The 22120-nt window shown below is 40.3% G+C and overlaps 1 protein-coding gene across 1 annotated transcript in view; it reads left to right on the top strand.

The window, feature by feature from the left end:
* The window catches only part of ADGRV1 (adhesion G protein-coupled receptor V1), a 397132-nt gene that overhangs the window by 304100 nt on the left and 70912 nt on the right, over positions 1 to 22120 (top strand). The window contains exon 85 of the mRNA XM_075212995.1: positions 19142 to 19258. Within this exon, the coding sequence (XP_075069096.1) occupies positions 19142 to 19258 (117 nt within the window). The remainder of the gene's footprint in view (positions 1 to 19141; positions 19259 to 22120) is intronic.

A 22120-nucleotide genomic window follows, 5' to 3' on the forward strand; every position in this document is an offset into this window, starting at 1 on the left:
ACCAAGTTGTTTGTAAATCAATATATAAAATTTATTGCCTAAAATTAAAAAATGCCACAAATGTGAAACCACATCTATAAAAATGAAAGAACAATGTCAGCTTAGCAGGTTAGTATACAACTTTGGTCTATACCATCCTTACACCGAAAAACGGATAAACACTGTATTTGGATAACCAACGAAGGGGGCATACTGTACTTCTAGAATCAACAGTAAGCTGCTGTTAATCGTTCCTGTATATTATTATTATTATTATTATTATTTATTATTATTATTATATACTGATTTCTAGTAGTTCAGCCTATGATTATCATTTGTGGTATATTGCCCACCTGCTGCCAACTCACTGTATTTTCATGTAGTAGATCCCAAGATCCCATTGATGACCTTCGTGGACAGGTTATAAGATGCAATTTATGTGTCATTTCGTAAAAATAAACACCAGAGTTGCATGGCACTGAGAACTGCCATAATACCTTATATAAATACATTCTGTCAAGAGTTTATATATATATATATATATATATATATATATATATATATATATATATATATTCAGTCACCATTGGAGCCAGAAGTGCTAAAATCTCCAATAAAACCTGCATTTAAGCCTCAGCAGGGCTGTAGCAGAGACAGTCGCTTTTAGCTTTATTTTTTCCAGGGATTTTTGTGCTTCAGCTGGAAACAAAAGCTGTGACGGGGAGAGCACACCACAAAGAGGATGCTGCTATGTCTAGAGCCAGCCAGTTTAAACCAGCATCAGCCGTCAGCAGAGGGAAGAATAGAGGTGGGATGGAGGGAAGGAAAAGAGTAGAAAAAGCTGCAGAAACATTACAAAAAAAATCAAAATGTAATTTCGCCATCATGTAGACATTAATCTCATTCTTAAGAACGAATCAAATATTTAATTGAGTACTGTAAATGATGTTTTATAAATATGTATGTGGACTGGGCTTGTCACTGATTATACACTTCTGGGAGGCAGCCTGACAAGAAGTCCAAGGAAATTGTTATTCACTTTGTACTAATAGTCTCATTGACAGTTAACTATTTGTTTATTTGTTGTTGAACCCGTGCACCTTTTATGGGAACTCTGTTACTGAAAATAGATTTTATCTGTATTTTTTGCATCAATGGAAACTGTAAGAGTGATAGTTGATTCCACAGGACAAGCTCATGTGAGCTGACAATTGTATCAGCAAAATGAGAGATCTGTGGGGGATTCAATCATTATTTAAGTACAAAACTGCATTTGTCCCATTCTTATCTTCAATATTATTCCTTTGGATGAGAGGAACTAGGTAAATCTGAGTGAATCTGAGATATTTTTGCTGAATGTGGACTAGGTGCAGAAAAGCACCTGACCTGATTCAGAATAGGGCGCAAACGTAACTCGCAATTCACCGTACTAAGGGTTAGCAACAGACTACTAAAGTCTCAATAAATGTCTGTAAATCTCTATTTACAAGCGGTTTGCTAGGCCAGGTGTTCATTGTCCTCATCCTCCGCTACTTACACCTGCCCACCAGCAAATAAAAACACTGTTTCAGTAATATCTGCGACTATGTCTGAATCCGTACACAACTGCTTGAACACGACATTAATGCACATTGTCTCCCACAATCCAAACACATTCTGGTAGGTAAATTTGATGCTGACAAAACGGACCCGTGAGTAAGTGAATGTGTGTGTGTGTGTGTGTGTGTGTATGTGTGTGTGTGTGTGTGTGTGTGTGTGTGTGTGTGTGCGTGTGTGCGTGTGTGCGTGTATGTGCGTGTGTCTATGGTAGGGAATTTAGAATGTTAGCTCCAATGGGGCAGGAACTCATATGAATGAGTACATATTCTCTGCACAACGTTGCTTAATTTGGTTGGTGCTGTATAAATAAACAATAATAAGAAAAAACAACCTGATATTTACTCATACTGATTGTACATCGGTTTTTATTGGCAGTGGGATGCCTTTTGCACAAACCATGCACAGTTTATCTGGGAAAGTGCATGTGTACAAATGGCAGTATAACAAAAACCTACTTGTCCACTCTCCTTAAATTCCCAAATTCCAGAACAACAGGGCATTCTCCCACATCCTGCCAATTTCCTAGTGAAGTGGGCGAGATGGGGGCCTCCATGGAGTGATTTGTTGCGAATTGCATCATATTGGCCCCACCTCCTGCGATGCAGTGACACCATCAGGGTATTACGTTGCAAGGGCAGGTCCAATTTGATTCAATTCACGGCTCCCTGGTACCCCACCAAAGTCGCACTTCAACCTCCTGGGGGGATCTGCCGAAGCCAACAAAAAACCCCAGACAATCAAATATATAAGTGTGGCACATGTAATAAAGACAGTATAAATCCTTTTACTCTAATGACTTATTTAAAACAAATGTAACCAGACTGTCTTATGCTGAACAGCCAGGAGCTCATGTTGCTATGGAAATGCATGGTAAAGCAGAGGTCAGTCCTGCCAGTGAGGCTGAGCTGGGAGGAGAGACAGGCAGGAAATCAGAGCCGACAGGAAGGAAGCAGAGGAGAGGGAGTGTGAGGTGCTGGCAGCCTGAGGTGAGTGTGACAGCTTGGGAAGGAGAGAGGTCAGATAGCAGTGTCTGTGGAAAAGTGAGAGTGTGCAAGCAAATAGAGAGACATCAGAGCTATGAAAAGAGATGCTGTGTGTAACTTTGCACAGTGAAGTCTTGTAGCTGGATGCCTGCAGAGAATCAGCTTTCAAGCAGCCTGAGGGAGATTACACAGCAAAGCAAGCCTTATGTGCAGAGAGGGAGACTCCTGCTATTACATACTTGCCAACTCTCCCGTAATGTCCGGGAGACTCCCGTATTTTGCGAGAGTCTCGCGGGCGAGTGTGGCAATCTCCCGAATTCTGCCCACTTCACTAGGAAGTGCCCCACTTCCTAGTGAACTGGGCAGAATTAGATCCCAAACGCCGCGGGGCCAAAATGCCGCGATTTTGGCTGTCCCGCCCCCCTCACGCCCCCCTTCACTGGCTGGCTCTTGGGAGGGAGCTGAAGAAAGTCGGCAAGTATGCGCTATTAGCAAATTGCATGTGAGCTGACAGGGACAGCTTAGCCAGATCAGACTTACAGGTAGTCTATGACCCAAAAGTGGCTGAGACCTTTATCCAGAAGGAGAGAGATAAGTAGTAGCACACCAATCACTGTGACACCATTATTGCTGCAGTAACAAAAGAACACTATACCTCTAATTTCACAAGTTAGATCTTCTTACATAAATCTGTACATATAGATAGATATAGAGACATTACAAGTATTAAAGATCTAATGAAAATTACCAACATTTCTACATGTGCACCAACGTTAACTAGTTAATCTTACAAACTATTTAATATTCCCAGGACTGTGATGGTTGATATATATATATATATATATATATATATATATATATATATATATATATATATATATATATCACACTGTGTGTGAGTGAGTTGTGGAAGAGTTAAGGCACCAGTGAATGCGCGTGTGGTGCCCATCTTGTTTGTTCGTTATTATTATTCACTGTATTGTTGCCCTTGATGATTATCTTACCCGTTGTCCCACTTATCTCATACAGAATCTTCCCATATTTAAATCTGGCTTACTCATTTACTTCCCCAAAATAAACACCCAGTTGATTGTTCGTAACCACATCTATTATTATTCAGAGGGTTAATGGGGTTGGGTACAAGGAGCTTCCCGAGTCAACCCTTGGTAGATTCAATCACAGTACAAATCTCACCATACTGTATAGAAGACGGTGGAGGCACTGAAGAGAGAGAACATTTCACCACCCCTTTGAGTGCTACACATGAATAAGGATCAGACAAGCAGTATTTAGAATTAGGGAGATGGTCCAAAAGTGATAGCAGGCAGGACTTTGAGGTGATTATTTTATATATTTGCCAGCTTAAGTATTTCCTTTTTAGCTTGCAATCCTGCAAATAGTTATGCGGAGCATTTGCACTAGACACTTCCCATAGTGAAGAGGGGGCATGCTCCTTGTTTCGGTCTTGGTTGTCAAACAGGCGCATTTGCACAACATTAGATGTGCTGCATGCTTTGTTGTTAGTAAATAGCCTTTTATTTCTGCTTGCAGATCATATACAAAATATTAAAGGTTTTTAAATGTACTTTAAAGGGAAGGTTCAGCTTTGAAAGCCTTTGTTATCTAACTGAACTTGACATGTTGAAATGTTTAAAATAATTCTTTACTGAATAAAAATATATGCAACAGCAATACAGAATATGCCAGAGCTTTATAACTTCATAAACCTCTTTCTTTCTTCTCTTTCCTGAGGATCTTTCCATTTTTTTATTCCTTGCAGGCAGATTTAGCTATGAGTAATTAACAGTATATTATACATGTTAACTTGGTTCTTATTGTTATATTCCCTGTCCATGTATTTTTATTACTATTAGCTTTATATTTGTATGTACTGATCATTTTACTCAGCATGAGGTTATTCAAGCACAGAATTCCTGTTTAGTTTCCTTTACAATTTATTTTTTAAACACAGGCAAACAAAATGGTTGTGAAAAGCAAAATATGCTCATACTGACATTTTATCGGTTTTGCCTATTTGTTTTCTCAGTATTTGTTTTAATATCAACTGTATTACATGACTTTAACATATTATTTAATGGGTGCAGTAAGTTCTGATCTATTACTATTACCAGTCACATGAGAGAATATATGCAGGCAGGGCCTTTGCTAGGGTCCTTGGCGCCCTAGGCACACTTTAAAAATCGGCTCCCCCACCCGGCACATTTTCAAAATCGGCGCCCCCCCTGACCCCCCCCCCTTCACATTTACAAAATAGGCGACCCCCCCTGCACACTTACAAAATAGCCCCCCCCCCTATATTTTCTTACCTTAACTTGCCTCCTCTCTGCTCCGTCTCCTCCCCTCCACTCACTGACACTGTCGGGCCGTGATGATGATGTCACGCCCGACAGTCAGTGAGTGGAGGGGAGGAGACGGAGCAGATAGGCGGTGCTGGTGATCAATAGCCCCTCCCCCCTCCCTGTGGATTTATCTGAAGCTGTGCAGCGGCCGTGAAAGGTATGGTCAGAGGTCGCCGCACAGTTTTAAAGTAGATTTCATTCTGTGGCGCCCTCCAGAGCCCAGCGCCCTAGGCAACTGCCTAACCTTGCCTAATGGGAGTGCCGGGTCTGTATGCAGGGGCGGGCTGGGCCGGGGGGCAGGGGGGCTCGGAATTACAGCTGTTAGGGCCGGCCTGCCGGAAGCAATTAAATAAATAAATGTGATGCGGCTGCACAGGCGACCGCATCCCATGACACGTGACGCGGCCGCGTCCCGTGTCATGTGATGCGGCCTCCTGTGCGGCGTATGCCCCCCGGGCTGACATTTGCCAGCCCGCGGCTGAATATATGTCTGTATTTTTTAACACATTTATGCACAGGGTGTAGGTTATATTTGGACTTTGAAAATGCGATATTTCTACAATAAAGAGCAATAGAATAAACAATACGGACAAAAGCCCATCTTTTCTTAAGCTGAATAGTATACCAGAAATATACTCTAGTAATGTGGAACCCCTCCTGGTTATGTGTGCTCTCACTTACTCTGATTGCCATGATTTTGAGTGGTACCCTACTCGCTGTTGCCCTCCTCTTCTGCTCTGGCTATACTGTGGGTGTGGCATCCACGAACAGAGGATCCACTGAATACTCAGGTATTTAAAGACAAATTAATATGGAGTGGACATTAGGGGTGTGCAGTGCAACTGTCAATAACTGTTGGGTACTAGACTAACTCATAGAAAAATAATATTATTTCTTAATTTCAAACAACCTCTCCTCCTGCACAGATCATAACTGTTGCAATGTATAGAAAACATAAACGCCAAACTCCTCCAGCACAAGTTCAACTTCTCCCAAATGCCTCCAGCACATCACTTCAACAAATGCTAAACTTTACACTGCTCCCCTACTCCTCCTGCTTAAACCCAGCATGAACCATTACACAGCTGCATACCCAATGTTGTTGGCTGCAGTAGTTCCACACTTTCTAGTAATCTTGGGCTCATTCTCACAGGTGTCAGCACACAATGGGCATACTTCAGTGTGACAAAGGGTGGTGTTTTCCGCAGGCTTCTAAAACAGTAGACCGGTATTTAGCTGGCAATCTGCAGAGAAAGGCTACAGAGTTACACATTTGTACAGTAGTTCACCTAAGTTAAACAACTACAGGAGGATGACATATGTGTGACAAAATAATAGTAAAGAGTCTGATTTAACTTACATATTTTGAAGTGGTTTTTAAAAAACATCTTTTCCACAGCAAGCAGCAACTTGACAGGATGTGTCTGCAATCAACTCCCTTTCAAAGGCAAGGTGGGAGTGTCATCTGTCCACCAAGTTAGGGCTGTGGGAGGAGTGTAAACTATTATTGTTTCATTGCTCAGTTGTGACTGATGCCAGATAGTGGCTGGTACTAGGGAGTTGGTCTCTATCTAGTGTTAGGGTCACAAGAAAGAGTGTGGACTCTATGCTGTCAATTTACTTTACCATCCTGACAATAAAAACAAAGTAAAAAGGTGTCTGTGTGTGCATGACCTGAAGTTTGCCCGTGTCACGAGGTTCATGCTCCAACAAGGAATAATTAACATCCTACTATCTAGGGATTCTCCTTGCCAGGATGCACCACCCCAGCTCCACTGCTGCATCTCACATTGCCACTTTCAAATGTCCTCATAACATCCAGGGATCTCTCACTACTAAGGAACACACTGCAGTAAAAAGTGTAATTTTTTTTATGGTTATTCAGACGACTTCTTCAATGCATCCCAATAGCCAGGAAGTCTGCCTCACTTGATATAACAATTACAAAATTAAAGAACTCCATCTACTCCTCACTGTGGAGTATCCTTTTCTCCAGAGCAGCTAGCTGCCTATTTCAAGCAACACCCCCTCATTTATTGGGGTACTTCTCAAGGGGGCTTTCTTACAGGGAGAACCTCCTCCCCTAATTCAGCTCTTGCTAGCCACACTGCCTCTACAGTGACCTTCCCCCTCACGGTATGGGGGCCACTACATGTGGCTTCCAGTCATCACACTCAACCCTTTTACGGGTCTGTCTCTCCATCCATGGCTCACTTCCTTCCACTCACTGTAAACCCAAGGCTCTGTACCTTTGCTACTGAGGACTCTCACTCTCTTGTCTTCTTTTATCCAGGTGCAATTCTCCTGTACTCCTGCATCCACACCCTTTCACTTCTTGGGTACCCGTGAAGGTGAGGATCGCTCTCTGCAACACCCCTTTCTCCAAAGGTTCTCATTAGCTTAGAGGGCAGTACATTCCCCCTCATGGGGTAATTTCTGTTATCCTCGCAGCGCCACCACACACCCCCCTCAATCAATTTGGACTCTTGTACTCCCATTCACTGGAGTCTAATACCTTTGTAGCACCTGCTGCATGCCCACCCCCCCACCCCACTCACCAGGGACCCTCCTCCTTTCCTGGTCCGGGCTGCTAAAATAGCTGCTGATGCCTCAGGGTGGGAAACAGAGTCTTAAATAGAGTCTAGTTCCCAAATGGTTTTTAATTTGATACTACTCGATAGCCCGCCCCTTTTTCTTGATGACGAGGCTCTCCATGTCATTGTGTCCTCATCGCTTCCTTCAGTATATCCCCTGTGAATTTGACTGTTGTTATCGGGGGCAGGTTCACCTCTTTGTAATGCTATATGCATTACAGTAAATGTTTATACATAACTAAATATGTCCATTCACTTTCTAAAACAGACATGTTAAAAAAAACTTCTCTGTCCCCGGAACATTGCACTGTATAATTCTACAACTTTCATTTGTTATGCAATAGACTGGATAGGTGGGCAAGATTGTTTCACAATGGATCATTCTAATCTATGGAAGTCTATGAGACTAATTTTAATATTCAATCACTAGAATATCACCATTGGGACTCTCTTCCCAAGGGGGTATAATGTTACCCAGGTAACTCATCTTTTGATTACTGAGTGGATATGTTTTCTGGCCTTTCTACCCATTTATGGACTTATTTTCAGACGGTAAGCTATATCTTCAGTATGATACTGCAGGTTCTTTATCTCTCTTGAGTGAATTAATCGCCCTTTATCTCAAATACTTCAGATATGTTTTGAAGCGGACCAAGTTACCTTTTGACTGTTACAAGTCATCATTACCATAGGAGGGAATTTTTACCTAGAGAGTTTAGAAGTGTGTTACCCTAAATGCATAGAGGCAGGGATTGACATTAAATTAATTCATAGCACCTGCTCAGAGTGTATTGTGACAGATATTAAATACTTCAACACTTGTTATTATAACACCCCTACACTAGATGCTGTTAGTTTGATTTAAATCGCTGTCTCTGACAAGTATACCTCCAGGTGAGCAGTTTCCACTTGCGGTGATCACAACTGCTTGTGCACATGTAAGCTGACTACAGAACTGAATCTTCTCCTATTTCCCTACTGACGAGCATAAAAGCAGATGACATTAGTGTAGAATGACTGATATCATAACACCGTACTTTATGGTTACAAAGATGGCTGTAGTTGGAAGTTAGATTTTTAGAATATAAAAATACACTCTACTAGGTAATAGAACAAAGGATTTGGAAACAAACTTACAAACAAATGAAACTTAAATATTGTTTTCTGTATTGATATTTACATATTTGGATACATTGTCATTAAAGAATGAAAAAAATTATGAATGTATATTTATCAATGCAAACAAACATATGGAAAATTTCTGGACCCATAAATACAGTTATTTGGCAGATATTATGAGGGTAGGAGGATATGGTTTGGGTATGTCAAATTATGCCTTGGCAAACTACGTGTGTGTCCTATTTTGTCTTTGTTTTTTTCTCAACATTTTATGTACATACGGGCCTGATTCATGTTCAGACTTTAGCCTTATATTGTGTGAAATATCTCTGAGAATGCTCAGAAACTAACCTTACGCCAATGAACATGCAAATCATGTCTGAACACAAATGACACTTATGAATGCCCACGATTTGAAGAGCGGAACTTGGATGGGAAGTGATGCACTGATGTAGGCAATGTACAGCAAGGGCGTTCCAAGTCCTGGCTTTCTCTACAATATGGTTTTTTTAGCCGTATCATTTGAACCAGTTACAGGGCAGGTGTAAGTGCCCACTGACAGTGATGACTGTCACGACATTGTCTTTGTATTAAAAACTACATGTATGCCTACTACATTGTATGCTAGATAGCAAAGAACATTTATGTGCAAGTAAGAGAGAATATAAATACTCATGGGATGTACAGCACACATTAAGAACATCCTATTTTATGTAAAAAAAAAAAAAGAAAAATAAATATTTATTAATAATTATAATGTTATGAGTTGTTAATTTATTTTATAATTTATTTTTTGTTGCATGCATTCTAATGGGACTTTATGTTGCACATATGTTCTGCATATCCTGCACTGTGCTGTGTCTGGCAACATAAAGCAAGTAACATTTAGACAGAGTGTACTTACACTCAGATTCAAATTGAAACGTATCTTGATATCCGCTTGGATTTGAATACGGGCAGAACAACGCTCATAAACAATATCAACTGTTTTACCTTTAGTCTTTATTACATGTAGCTAGATTTTTTTAAAAAAAAAAATCCCTTTTTTTAGATTATTACTATTAATATAGTGGAATTTGCAGCACAACATATGCTTTGATTAATCCAATCAATGATGCCTTCATTGTAATAAAATGATGCATATTATTTTATTCTTTTAGCCATTTTGCACAAGTCAATGACATTTGAAGCTGTATTAAGTTATGTTGGGTGCAGCATTGTTCTTTAATAAATATTAAATGTTTTACTTTTTCTGTTTCGAGAGTAGCCTCTTTTCCAGACACATTGTTTATCCAAACATAATATAATTTGTCTAGAAAGGTCACCTTGTTAATAATATGGAAATTCAAAATTAAATTTAATTTACAAGAATGGCTAGTTGTGGGGGCCTATTCGTTTATGTTTATTATTAGATTAGCTAAAAATAGAAGCCTTATGCGGCTAGACACAGAGTTTGAGCGTACCGGAGGTAGCAGATAGTCTCTTTTAACACTAGTGCAGACGTTTATGGACTAATTCACAAAGGTTGATGCGCTAGTGTGTCTACTCCGTGTTTTGTAATGAATTACTTCAGTCAGCACAACTCCTGCTCTCAGCCTATGGCAACTTCTGAACCCTGAAATGGCGCCATCGCACTCTGCTTTACATAAAACTAAGTGCATTGTGGGACCGTAGCTGTTCTTAATGGGTGCGTTTTTAAGGGGCTCCTTGTTGAGTGGAAGCAGCATGGCTATTTTCACTCAAAATAGGACATCAGCTCAGGTGGCCTTCAGCTCTTTATAACTTTCTATGCCTTTATATTGCACTGAAGGTAAAAATGCTCATTTCTGTCTGGACTCCCAGCAATGTACTAAAAAGCTTCATACACAAGAATTGTAATAAAGAAAGTTGATGAGGGTGCATTTTTGGGGTATTGTTATGTGGAGGGACGCACTGCTATTCCCACTCTGCAAAAGAACTTCTATTTGTCCAGTTGTGGGCTAGGATAGATTCGGGCACATTATATACATTTAACGATATGTATGTGCTTGCCTTCTGGTTACACTTTAGCAGAGCAACTTTCTCGTGATACTAAGCAATAAATGAGGCTACATGATCGGTATTTTGGCAGAAAAGCAGGAAAGTTTTATTCACTGAAAGGGGTGGTTTATTGTAGTAGGAGGTTGGACTTCCGTGAGCATTGTGCCTCTGATTGTTCTGTCTCTCTGGACACACAGGTCACTTCTAGTTTATGGAGGTCTCTCCATACAGCAGGCATTAGGAGTGCACCTTGTGCAGTGAGGGGCATCCAGGCACACCGGTGCAAAACCAGCATGCTTTGTGGTGCACATCCAGTGAGCTTTATAAATGAGGTCCAGAGTGTTCAGCATACTTGCCTACTCTCCCGAAATTTCTGTGAGGCTCTCGAATTTCGGGACTCCCGCCAGAGTAGGCATCCTCCCGGATTGTTATGGGGCTTAATGATGAGATTGTGTCATAAAGCCCCGTCCCCGCTATATAATGCCGTGAATGTCGACAATTTTATAGCTGGGGCTGAGCAAAAATGAGGCGATTCATCGAGCCCCGCCCCCACACGGACACCTCTTCACCGGAGCTCACGGGGGCCAACAAAAGGTTATAAAGTATGGTATTCAGAAAGGCAAACTAAATCCAGGAGAGAACCCCAGAAGATCATAGAAATGAATCCAAGACTGTACGGTACTTCTGAAATACCACAGAAAGACCCAGTTACAAATATAAAAACAACCACCAAGAATTAATGTTAAACTCTGTTCACCTGCCTACCTTGCATCAAACTTCACATGGTACAGGGCAATGAAAATCTGCATCCACATAATCAGAAACATGATGTCATTCATAAAAATGTTAGCATCTATACCAGAATCCAAACATAACAAGTCTATCAGGAAAAGCACCATACAAAACATACTTGCAATCTTTGTAATTTTTTTGTAATCTTTGTAAGGCTACATGATTTCAATCATTGTTAATGAAAAAACTAATAATATGTTTTTTGCTTTTTTTTTCTTTGGGTTCAAATGGGAGAAGACTCAGTCCCAAAGTCATATTATTTATGCTGAAGCAGGAAGTGTCACCTGCTTTAATGATAAATTAAGAGGGGGTTCTAAAGATTGATTTATAATCTGAATGAAATAGTTTAAAGCATATGGGTATAGGATTGTTTCCATTGAAACCAACAGGACATCACTATGGAGCCGTTATAGTCATGATAACTTCCCTGATAAAGTAAAAGTTTCTTGATAAGTAGTTACTGGGAACCATCTCAATTTTTAAAACTCTTTTAAAAGTGAAATAGAAACTTTTTCTTTATTAAAAATGTGATGGAAGCTCTTTATGACTAACACTATGCAATACCAACAACACACAAGTATTTTCCATGCATTGGGATCTGTACAAGAGGGAGCTGGGATCAGTGGTGTCTTTTGTTCTTCAGTTCTGCTGAATAATTAGGAATTGTTGACAAATGCTTAACTCACTCTGAAGCATGAATAGCAGTCATATGCTGACCTGAGCATCTTGTTTCATTAATGTATTCTGTTCCAGTACGTCAGTTAACGCCTACACTGCTGCTAAGTGTTGGGGTTTTTTCGTAAAAACTTTTAGTCTTAATTATTTATAAAACTTTGTATATGTATACATTCACTGTAATCTTTTTTGGTAAACTTCCTGTAGTAATAATAATAATGCCAGTTTTATTAAGTGACAGCATGCATAAACTGTATAACAGTATTCCTAGCAAATAACTACAAATTATAGCTTTCAAACACTTTTTAGTCCCGAACAGATCCAAAAGAAGGTGTTAAACATATTATATAACCAACTTAGAAGGGGTAGTGGTGAGTAGATTAGTATGTCTACCTTTTATGGACATCTAGATATTAAAGTTTGGGTGGTGTCACACAGCAGAGATTGAACACTGTGCTTTTTAGTGCATAATTATAATCACTGAATCATCTAAACATTAACATGTTAGAATACTGACCTGTAAATTTAGATTCTTTGTAAATGTGTATAATCATTGTGTATTGTAAGTGAAGACGATAACCTCCATTGTCACACTGGAGTGCTTAGCTTGGAGTATGGAAAGTGGTTAACTGGCTTTGAAATATATATATTTATTACATTGCCAGTCATATGCATATAGCTGCCTTCTACCACTGTGTTATCTGTCCATCATCATGGTAATCAAATCTACACTGGATTCATATTTTCCATAATTGCAGTTTCTTTTCATTTTTATATTCCGTGAAAAGGTGGGATTTCTCCTAAATATGTCATAGGAACAAATGCTTAAGCACTCGCAATTCTCATCCATAACAGTATTTCTACCGTAGCATAAAGAGACAACTCTCTATTAAGATGAAAGTTGAGGTAGAGTTCCCTTTTATAGTTTCACTTGTCACTCACTTTTGACATGAAACACTGATGTGATCTCGCTCAGTGCACTGAAGGAACCTAGATCTTCTAGCATAGATCTATTCAGTAGTAGCAAAACAGAGAAGGAACCAGGGCACTTGCAGGCTTCAGCGACACTTAGCAAAATGTATTCACATCTGAGATTAGCACAACCCACAACAGTTTCAGAGTAGCCTCCTTCCTCAGGTGTAACACATGTAAACTCCCTTGCTCCAAACCTCACCAAGTAGATGACACTTACTAAGATGAATGTAGTATGTTGTCCTGGATAGAGAGCTGCTTCTAGGGCCTGGTAAGTTTAAATGTGATACAAGTCCCAAACTAAAGCTGTACACAGGAAGATCCAGCCTTGCTGGTATCAATGCATATGAGCTTTAGTTAGATTTAGACGCATATTCACACCGAATGTGCACAAAAATGTGTAATTACAAGTGTTAGTGTTGAGTCAAAAAACAGTAGTGTTTGCCCCAGGTCTGCATCAGACACTGTGTCTATACTTACACCTAATGATAGTGTAGAGATGCAGCTTGATAGTGTTAGTAGTAAATGCTAAAGTCACTTTACCTTATTTGTTCACAATATAATCATTTAATGAAGTGTCATACTATATTAATAAATGTGAAATTAGCACATTTTCCAGTTAAAATGTAATTAAATACAGCCACCTCAACATCTGTTATTTACACCTTTGAATGTCTAATGGCAATCTTTTATCCTGCCATAGCCCAAATGAAAATGACAATTAAGTAATATGAATGGACGGCTGTTACTTGATATAATATAGCCGCATCGCTAATGATTTAAGTACTATCAGCTGGAGAGGTCAGTATACAAGCAGCAAATCAGAACCAGCTAGACAGTGCTGCTGATGGTTATCATCATCACAACCACATATCTTTACACCAGCTATCCAGTCAGGCCCTGCGCTCCCATTAGGCAAGGTTAGGCACTTGCCTAGGGCGCCGGGCTCTGAAGGGCGCCACAGTATTCTAAAATACTTTAAAACTGTGCGGCGACCGCTGACCATACCTGTCACGGCCGCCGCACAGCATCAGATGGACGGGGAGGGATGGGAAGAGGCTATTTTGTCACCACCGCCGCCTCTCTGCTCCGTCTCCTCCCCTCCACTTACTAGTGTCAGTGAGTGGAGGGGAGGAGACGGAGCAGAGAGGCGGCGGTGGTGAGACAAGGTAAGGAGAGGAGGGAGGAGATTTTTGCGAGGGGGGACGGCAGCGATTTTTGCGGGGGGGAGGGGCGTCGCTTTTTTAAAAATGCCTAGGGCGCCATGGACCCTAGCACCGGCCCTGTATCCAGTGTCCATAAGAGATATGCATCTTAAGAATCTATGTCTAATTATGTTGCACTTATGTGAACACGTACTTATAGTACTTAGCTCATGTTTTCTGGCCGCTGCCGGTCTCCGTTTGGAATCTCCAAACATTAGGCCATACAAGTCTACAATATGCAAAAATCTCCATTCAGACACATTTTGGTGCACAGGTGTGTAGCTGAAAACTGCATCTTATGAACATACAATAGTGTACTTCCATCTCTAAGTGAAACCCACAATGGTCCGTCTTGAAAAAGATGAGTTCTGTCAATAGCAGATCTTTGTAAGTGAAACACTGAGATATAGAAGTGTAAACAAATGTCACTTTAAACATTACTAATTATTAACGTTGTAGAAAAAAATATTTTATTTTGTGGTCATGTCCCCCAGAACTCCAGTTTTATTTGGGAAATAAGGTAATATGGGTTTATGTTATTGTGAGTACATGTAAGCCTTTGCATGAAATATTATTTTGTGGTTCTATTCTAAGAGTCCCCAGTCTTATGCCTTTGTGCATACATCTAAATTATTTGGAGTTAAAGTTGTTTTCGTACGGTTTAAAAGAAGCCTCCAGTTGTGGAATAATGTATAGGCCGTGACCTCATTGCCCATATTTTACTATCACAAGCAAAATTAGTTTTTCATTACACGTGCACGTGAATGCTTTGAGAGCTAAAAAAACAACCATGCCGTGGCATGTTACTGGGGCTTATCTTAGTAAATGCAAGACTACATTAATCCCGTTACCTCTGCCAAGTTCATGGCATTTTTCATTTAGACGAGTCTCTTAGAGAGACCTTCTCTATGAGCAAACAAGTTTAATTTTAAATGATTTTAATGGTAATGCAAAAGCAGATATATTATTCAGCCCAGAGCTTGTTTTCCAAGTTCAAAACTGGCCATCAGAAGGATACCCTGATATTACTGTATATGTCAGTGGGTTGGACTGACCTCCCTGTTCTACTGGTACATGTTTTGTATTACACTGGATTTTTATTTTACCAGTGATCATACCAAATTGATATTTACAAATGAATTTGGCCTTCGCTTAGTAGTGGAGGGAAAAGAAATAAAGCATATGTAGGACTGTATCATAATTTTTGTGATATAGGGGTCTATTTACTAAGCTGTGGTGAGCCAAAAATCTGGACAAAACAGCTGTTTTCTCCAGAGAATAGTCATCGCAGCTCTTGTTTTAATTTATCAAGGGTTTAAAGAGAGAAAGAGAAATCAGAGATCAGAGATTTCTCCTGCTTTAACCTGATTAACACTGGTTAGTGTAATAGAGGGACTGCGCTACCACACTAAATGTATGCTGCAGCCTGCGGGAGGAGTGAGGGGGTGTGTCCCAATCCCCAATATAGTAATAATGGTCAATATGCTACCAGGCGCAATGTCCTAATTATATGATGAATACAAATGTGCCAATGTAGTTTTATGTATTACACATTTATTGTATAAATTCACTCATTAGAGTGAATTTATACAATAATAGAGTGAATTTAGAAGGGTGGTAGTGGATAGAATAGGCTAAGGAGGTTCGAATGGTGGTTCAGAAATTAGATAACCTTAAATAAGACGTGAGTTTTCAGGGAATGGTTGAAGGTTTGTAGGTTAGGGTATAGTCTTGTATGAGGAAGGAAAGGGGCATGGGGGATGGGACGGTAGAGAGAACTTGAGTCATAATATTTTTTTCGGAAAAGGAGTAGATTAAAGTAGTTAAATTAGGTCACACCTAATTTAAAGATTGTGATTCAAGGATGTTCCATAGGATTAGTATCTTAACTCTTAATATGCTGATGTTTTGTTGGTCCTGAAGGATTTTGCGAGATGTTGATACACTGTCCTGACTTTTCTTCAGAAGACCATGGAGAGCAGTTAATGTCTAGTTCTGATGTTTTTGCAGGTAGATGGATTCCCTCTCAGGTACACATCTGCATATTTAGAGACAACACATAATTCACTTATGTCCCCACCTATGATAAAAATACCTGCATATTGAACAGCTGATGTCAATACAGCCCTGTTGATGTGCACAGTGTTTATTGAGATCATTTAATGTGGATTATCATAACAAGCCCCATCTGGGTATGTGTGATATGTGATGTGTGAGTGGGGAACGGATACTCAAAACAAAACGACTTGGTCTCTCTAAAAGTGACTAAAACCGACCCACTCTCTAGTACACTCCGTTCTGCCACTACTAAGGTTAAGTTCGAGAGCTGACAGTCTTCAGTTAGTCTCTGACCTTTTCCAAAAAAAACAACTTAAATCCCTCAAATATAGTGTAAATCAAACAATCATCTGCCTTATATGTAGCATTTATAAACTAAACTAGAAAACCCTTTCTGAATGTCTTAAGAGTACAAAGACCTTTTTAAATGGCGTTTATTATGACAAAAATGCTTTATTTTATAAAACGGATAACAAACTGGCATACTGAAATAAAACAGTTTTCTGAAAATAAAACAGGAATAAAAGAAGAAATGTGATATCACATTCACGTCCTTATACGTGTGAACAATTGATCAGTTGAAAGACTGAACCCCATGAACTGACAATTTCTAACATGATTGTAGCAAAGTTTAAACAATTTTCTTTTTTGTCCAATGCCCCCTGCTTTGTGACCTCACAGTCAGAGGTGTGCTGATTTGCTAATCTGTTTGATGGCTGTTTTATTGTCTTTTTGCTCCACTTTGTTACACAACACTTCTAGTAATGAATTCTATAACTAGGGTATCTCTCTTCTAGAACATAAAAGATATAAAATATTACATCCTCTACACAAGTTATAGATTTCCGCAGCTATGCATAGAAAACATGAATATGATTTCTTAAGAGGATACATTTTTTTCACTAATTTCCTAATGAGACTGTTTTTATTATAGACAACAATCCATGTGACTGGGTCCACTAGTTACAAATATGTAGAGATCCCCTCAAACATGGGTTATATGAACATTTTCATTTTGGTGTATTTTCCCTATATCTCTCTGTATATTATTTTATATATAATATTAAGGGTCATAAATACTTTTTACATTGAATAGTCATAAAGACACATTGTGAATGTCCTAGGCTTATGTACATTTTGGTGCTGCTAGGGTAATGAATGCTCTGACCAAAACTAACTATGGGAAACTCAGAGGAAGCAAAAAAGTTGTACTTTGAGGGGCCAAAAAAGGACCAACATAAGTATAAACAGAAGCAACATTCTGAGTAACTATAGCCCCTCCAGGTGAGAGCCAGAGGTTTCCAAGGTCTTCAGGTATCCTTCCCATTGTCTGTGTATTGTGATTGTCCTGTCTGCTCACTAACTACAGTCCAGCACAGTAGCAGTCTTCATAACCTAAAAGCTGGATATGTCCACAGTGATCATCATCATTAGCAGCTACCTATATAGCTCCTTTACAGAGAACTCACTCACATCAGTCAATGCCCCGTTTGAGCTTACAGTCTAAATTCCCTAACACATACACACACAGACAGAGAGCCTATGGTCAATTTGATAGCAATCAATTAACCTACTAGTATGTTTTTGGAGTGTGTGAACCCACACAAACAAAGGGGTTTCCTCACCGGTAAGGCCACGATCAAGATTTAAACTCATGATCCAATACCCTGAGGCAGCAGTGCTAACCACTAAGCCATCGTGCTGCAAGTGATGGAGGAGATGCAGCAGTATAGAACCTTTCACTTATGTAAGAGGAAGTTTTTCAGTAAGCTTAGGACATTAGACTTATGTTCACTGAAATGGCGAGTCTGATGTAGACTGCAGTCGAGCATGGCTGAGACTTGTCAGTTTAGAGGAGGATAAAGGACACATATGGAGACCACTGGAGACACTATCACAGGAAATCAGTATTTCAGTAATTACAAATAGGGGTCTGATTAGCCAGGTCTGGTCAAAGCTGCATCCGCTGTGAGCCCCAATATTACATTATATTTACTATATGTTCCCTCAGTATAGTTTCTTCTAAATTCACCTTTTGACATGTATGAAGTTAGTCATTCTGGGCAGCTCTAATTATTGTACTAAGCGTAGAGTCCACAAGCAAGTACTGGCAGAGGAGTGCTTACTGTGCTAAACCTCTAAGCTAAAACTGGAGGCAAATGTCTTTGCTGTCTTTGTTGATATGTGCAAGGCGTTTGCATAAAAACCAGATGACATCCAGTTATAATGTATCTGAGGGAGGGTCATCATGTACTGAGCTAATTTATCAAATAAAGACAATAACAGGGGAAATAGCTCATTGTACACAGTTCATTAATGTTTTGTCACTTTCTTTAAATAAGCAACAGTAATTAAAGAAAATGCAACATATTTCTTATGTCATTTATGTTGTGGATACAATGGCAGAATTATCCATTTCTGTTCCTGTCAATGTAACCTATTAGTGAGCAAAATGAATACATACTGAATATTTTATTTTATTCCTCATTATTGTTGTTTCGGTTCTATTCACACAGCTAAATTGTGGTACATTGTAGCCATAAGTCAAGTTTATTGATGTAAAAGAAAAGGATAAAATGACTTTCTATCACCACCACTGTGTCTAGATTAACGTTTTAACTCTTTCATATTCGGAACGCACAGATTAGAGGGAGCAGTGACCTTTATTGACATTAATATGAATATATGTAGTGACATAATTGCCATGTGCAATTTCTTTGTATGGCTGATGAACTTTTGCCCTTACAACAGAATTTTGTTAATGGGATCCTGTGTCTCTGTTGCAGATCTCGTTCCTGGCCTCCGCTTACATTAGCCGAGAGCTCTCCTATGAAAGCTGTGCCGGTTTGGCATCTGTTACACACTATTTTTACCTCTGCCAGTTCTTTTGGATGTTCATTCAGGTGAGTAAAAGTTCCTCTGAAATATCTGTTGTTTAGGCTTCATCTGCAATGTGTCACTAAATAATTAAAAAATGTAAATTATTCGCTGAACTCTATGTACCCGACTTATCAAGTGTAAAGTAACTGAGGCACAGTGCACAATCCTCTTTGGTATCGCTGTGCACATGGATTTGCAGAGCAACACTGAGCAGAGTAGCAGAAAGTTGCACCAGGGGAGTAGTTAAGGCGGAGCAAAGGCGTTGCTTGCTAAATACAGATTAAGTGTAGCTGGACTAACACGAGATTTTATTTTGTGGAGCAAGATTACTGAAACAAGATAAAGAGGTGAAGAGGCGCATTCATAGAGACATTTATCACTGCACGTAGAGAGAGACGCAAAGCCATTTCCACTGTGAAAATAAAGGATTGGGGTTTTGCATCTTTGAGCTGGCGGAGATCGGATCTCATCTTACACTTATAATCAGAAACATTTCACGCCTTCCATACTCCACTAGAAAAGCATATATCTAGGCGCACTCTGAACATTAAAAATAAAATCTTCAAACACACCAAAGTCATATGTATTAGAGCAGGGGTGTCCAACCTTTTAGCTTTCCTGGGCCACATTGGAAGACGACGAGTTGGTTTGGGCCGCACATAAAATACACTAACACTAACGATAGCTAATCATCCAAAAAAACATAGAAAACATAGTTAACATATTAAACTTACTTGGAAATGAAGTTAGTAAGAGTTAGGAAACCTGTTGCAGAATCATGATTAAAGCAGTAGTCCCATTACCAGCTACAATTTAACTTACCTGCATCTGCCCCTTAGTGGGGTTCGGGGAATTAAATGCCAAAAACTTTTTTTTCCCTCTCTTTCTGCACCCATGAATCATTTTTTTTATTGACCAGTTTGAAATGGTCACCGATATAGGTAGCATCAGGAGGACTAATAGAAATCTACAGAGATTTAAAGATAGGGTGGCGGGAAAAATGGCTCATGGAGCAGCCTCCGATGCACATTTAAAATGGTTTAAAATATTAAAAATACAATCATCTCTTAATATTTATATTAGATACATACAGAGAACACAGCTAGTTCATAATTGCATGGTGCAGAAAGTCCAAATTCAGAGTAACAACAATAAGATACTGGATAATCTTTCACTGCTGCTGATAGTTCGCGCGGGTGACTCCTCTGTGCTGCGCTACGCAATGGATGTTGGGTGTGATGACGTCAGCCCCGACATTCACTGCGAGCACCGCACGGAGGAGGAGGAGACCAGGGAGGGAGCCGGAGCGCCAGCTGACGTAACCGCAAGGTAAGTATTTTCTTTTTTTTTTGCAGGATATTTTTTTCATTAACAGCGCTGCCCCCTTGCCACAACCGCTGGGCCACATTTATAGGCGGGCTGGGCCGCATGCGGCCCGCGGGTTGGACAACCCAGTATTAGAGACTGTACTTGTGTATCCTCCTTAATATCTATGGATAAACTGAGCAGTATAGAAAGAAAGTATAATTTATTTATATTTTTTAATGAGTGGTACTAAAGTGGTAGGAGGTATAACTTTGATATGATGTTTTACACTTTCCCACCTCTCTGCAAAGCAAACCTGTCTTCTGAGAGAGGAGAATTATTATTATTATTATTATTATTATTATTATCATCCTTTATTTGTTAGGCGCCACAAGATTTCCGCAGCGCTGTACACAGTACAAAACAGTCGACTATACAGGGTGAAATAGTACAAAACAATAAACAAAAATACCAATACTTCAGAAACTCCAGGCAGGCTGATGCAAAAAAACGGAGCAGAAGAACAGGTAGGGAGACATGATTGAAGAGGGCCCTGCTCAAGTGAGCTTACATCCTAAGGGAGAGAGAACAGAACAGGCACAGGGGGAGCCAGAAAGGTAAGGGGGAGAGCGAGTTGAGAGTGAGTGGCGGGGTTATGTGGATGGTTAGTAGGCTTTGAGGAAGAGGTGGGTTTTCAGCGCACGTTTGAAGGAGCACAGAGTAGGAGAGAGACGGATGGAACGAGGGAGTTCATTCCAGTGAAGGGGGGCAGCGCGGGAAAAGTCTTGGATTCTGGAGTGGGAAGAGGTGATAAGAGTTGAGGAGAGGCGTCGATCGTTGGCCGAGCGCAGGGAGCGGGCAGGAGTGTGAATGGAGAGGAGGCTAGAGATATAAGGGGCAGTAGAGTTGGAGAGAGCCTTGTAAGTGGTGGTGAGGAGTTTGAAAAGGATTCTGTAGGGGGAGGGGAGCCAGTGTAAGGCAAGGCAGAGAGGGAAGGCCGAGGAGGAGCGGCGTGAGAGGAAGATGAGTCTCGCGGCCGCATTGAGTATAGAGCGGAGGGGGGAGAGATGGGAGTGGGGGAGGCCGGTGAGGAGGAGGTTGCAGTAATCCAGGCGGGAGATGATGAGTGTGTGGATGATAGTCTTAGCGGCATCCTGAGAGAGAAAGGGACGGATGCGGGCGATGTTGCGTAGTTGGAAACGACAGGCTTGGGCAAGGGCATGAATATGGGGGGCAAAAGAGAGAGAGGAGCCCCCCCCCCTCGGATGCAATATTACCTGAATATTACCAGCGGCCGCATCACAAGACACGCGATGCGGCCGCGTCATCAATGACGCGGCTGTATCGCGTGTCATGTGATGTGGCCGCCTGTGCGCCCCCCGGGCTGAAATTTGCCAGCCCGCGCCTGCATATAAGGAAATAAAAAGATATTCGAAATAAGAATATACTTTGGTAACTTATTTTTTTTTTTATGAACAATAGTCTTCCTTCTTCTGAGTTTATTCATTCACACTGCAGATAGCCAATGAGAGCCTAAGAAGGGGCAACCTTACTCTGCATTAGATAGCACAAGTAAATGT

This window comes from Mixophyes fleayi, chromosome 1, assembly GCF_038048845.1.
Source record: "Mixophyes fleayi isolate aMixFle1 chromosome 1, aMixFle1.hap1, whole genome shotgun sequence".
NCBI classification, from domain to species: Eukaryota; Metazoa; Chordata; class Amphibia; order Anura; family Limnodynastidae; genus Mixophyes; species Mixophyes fleayi.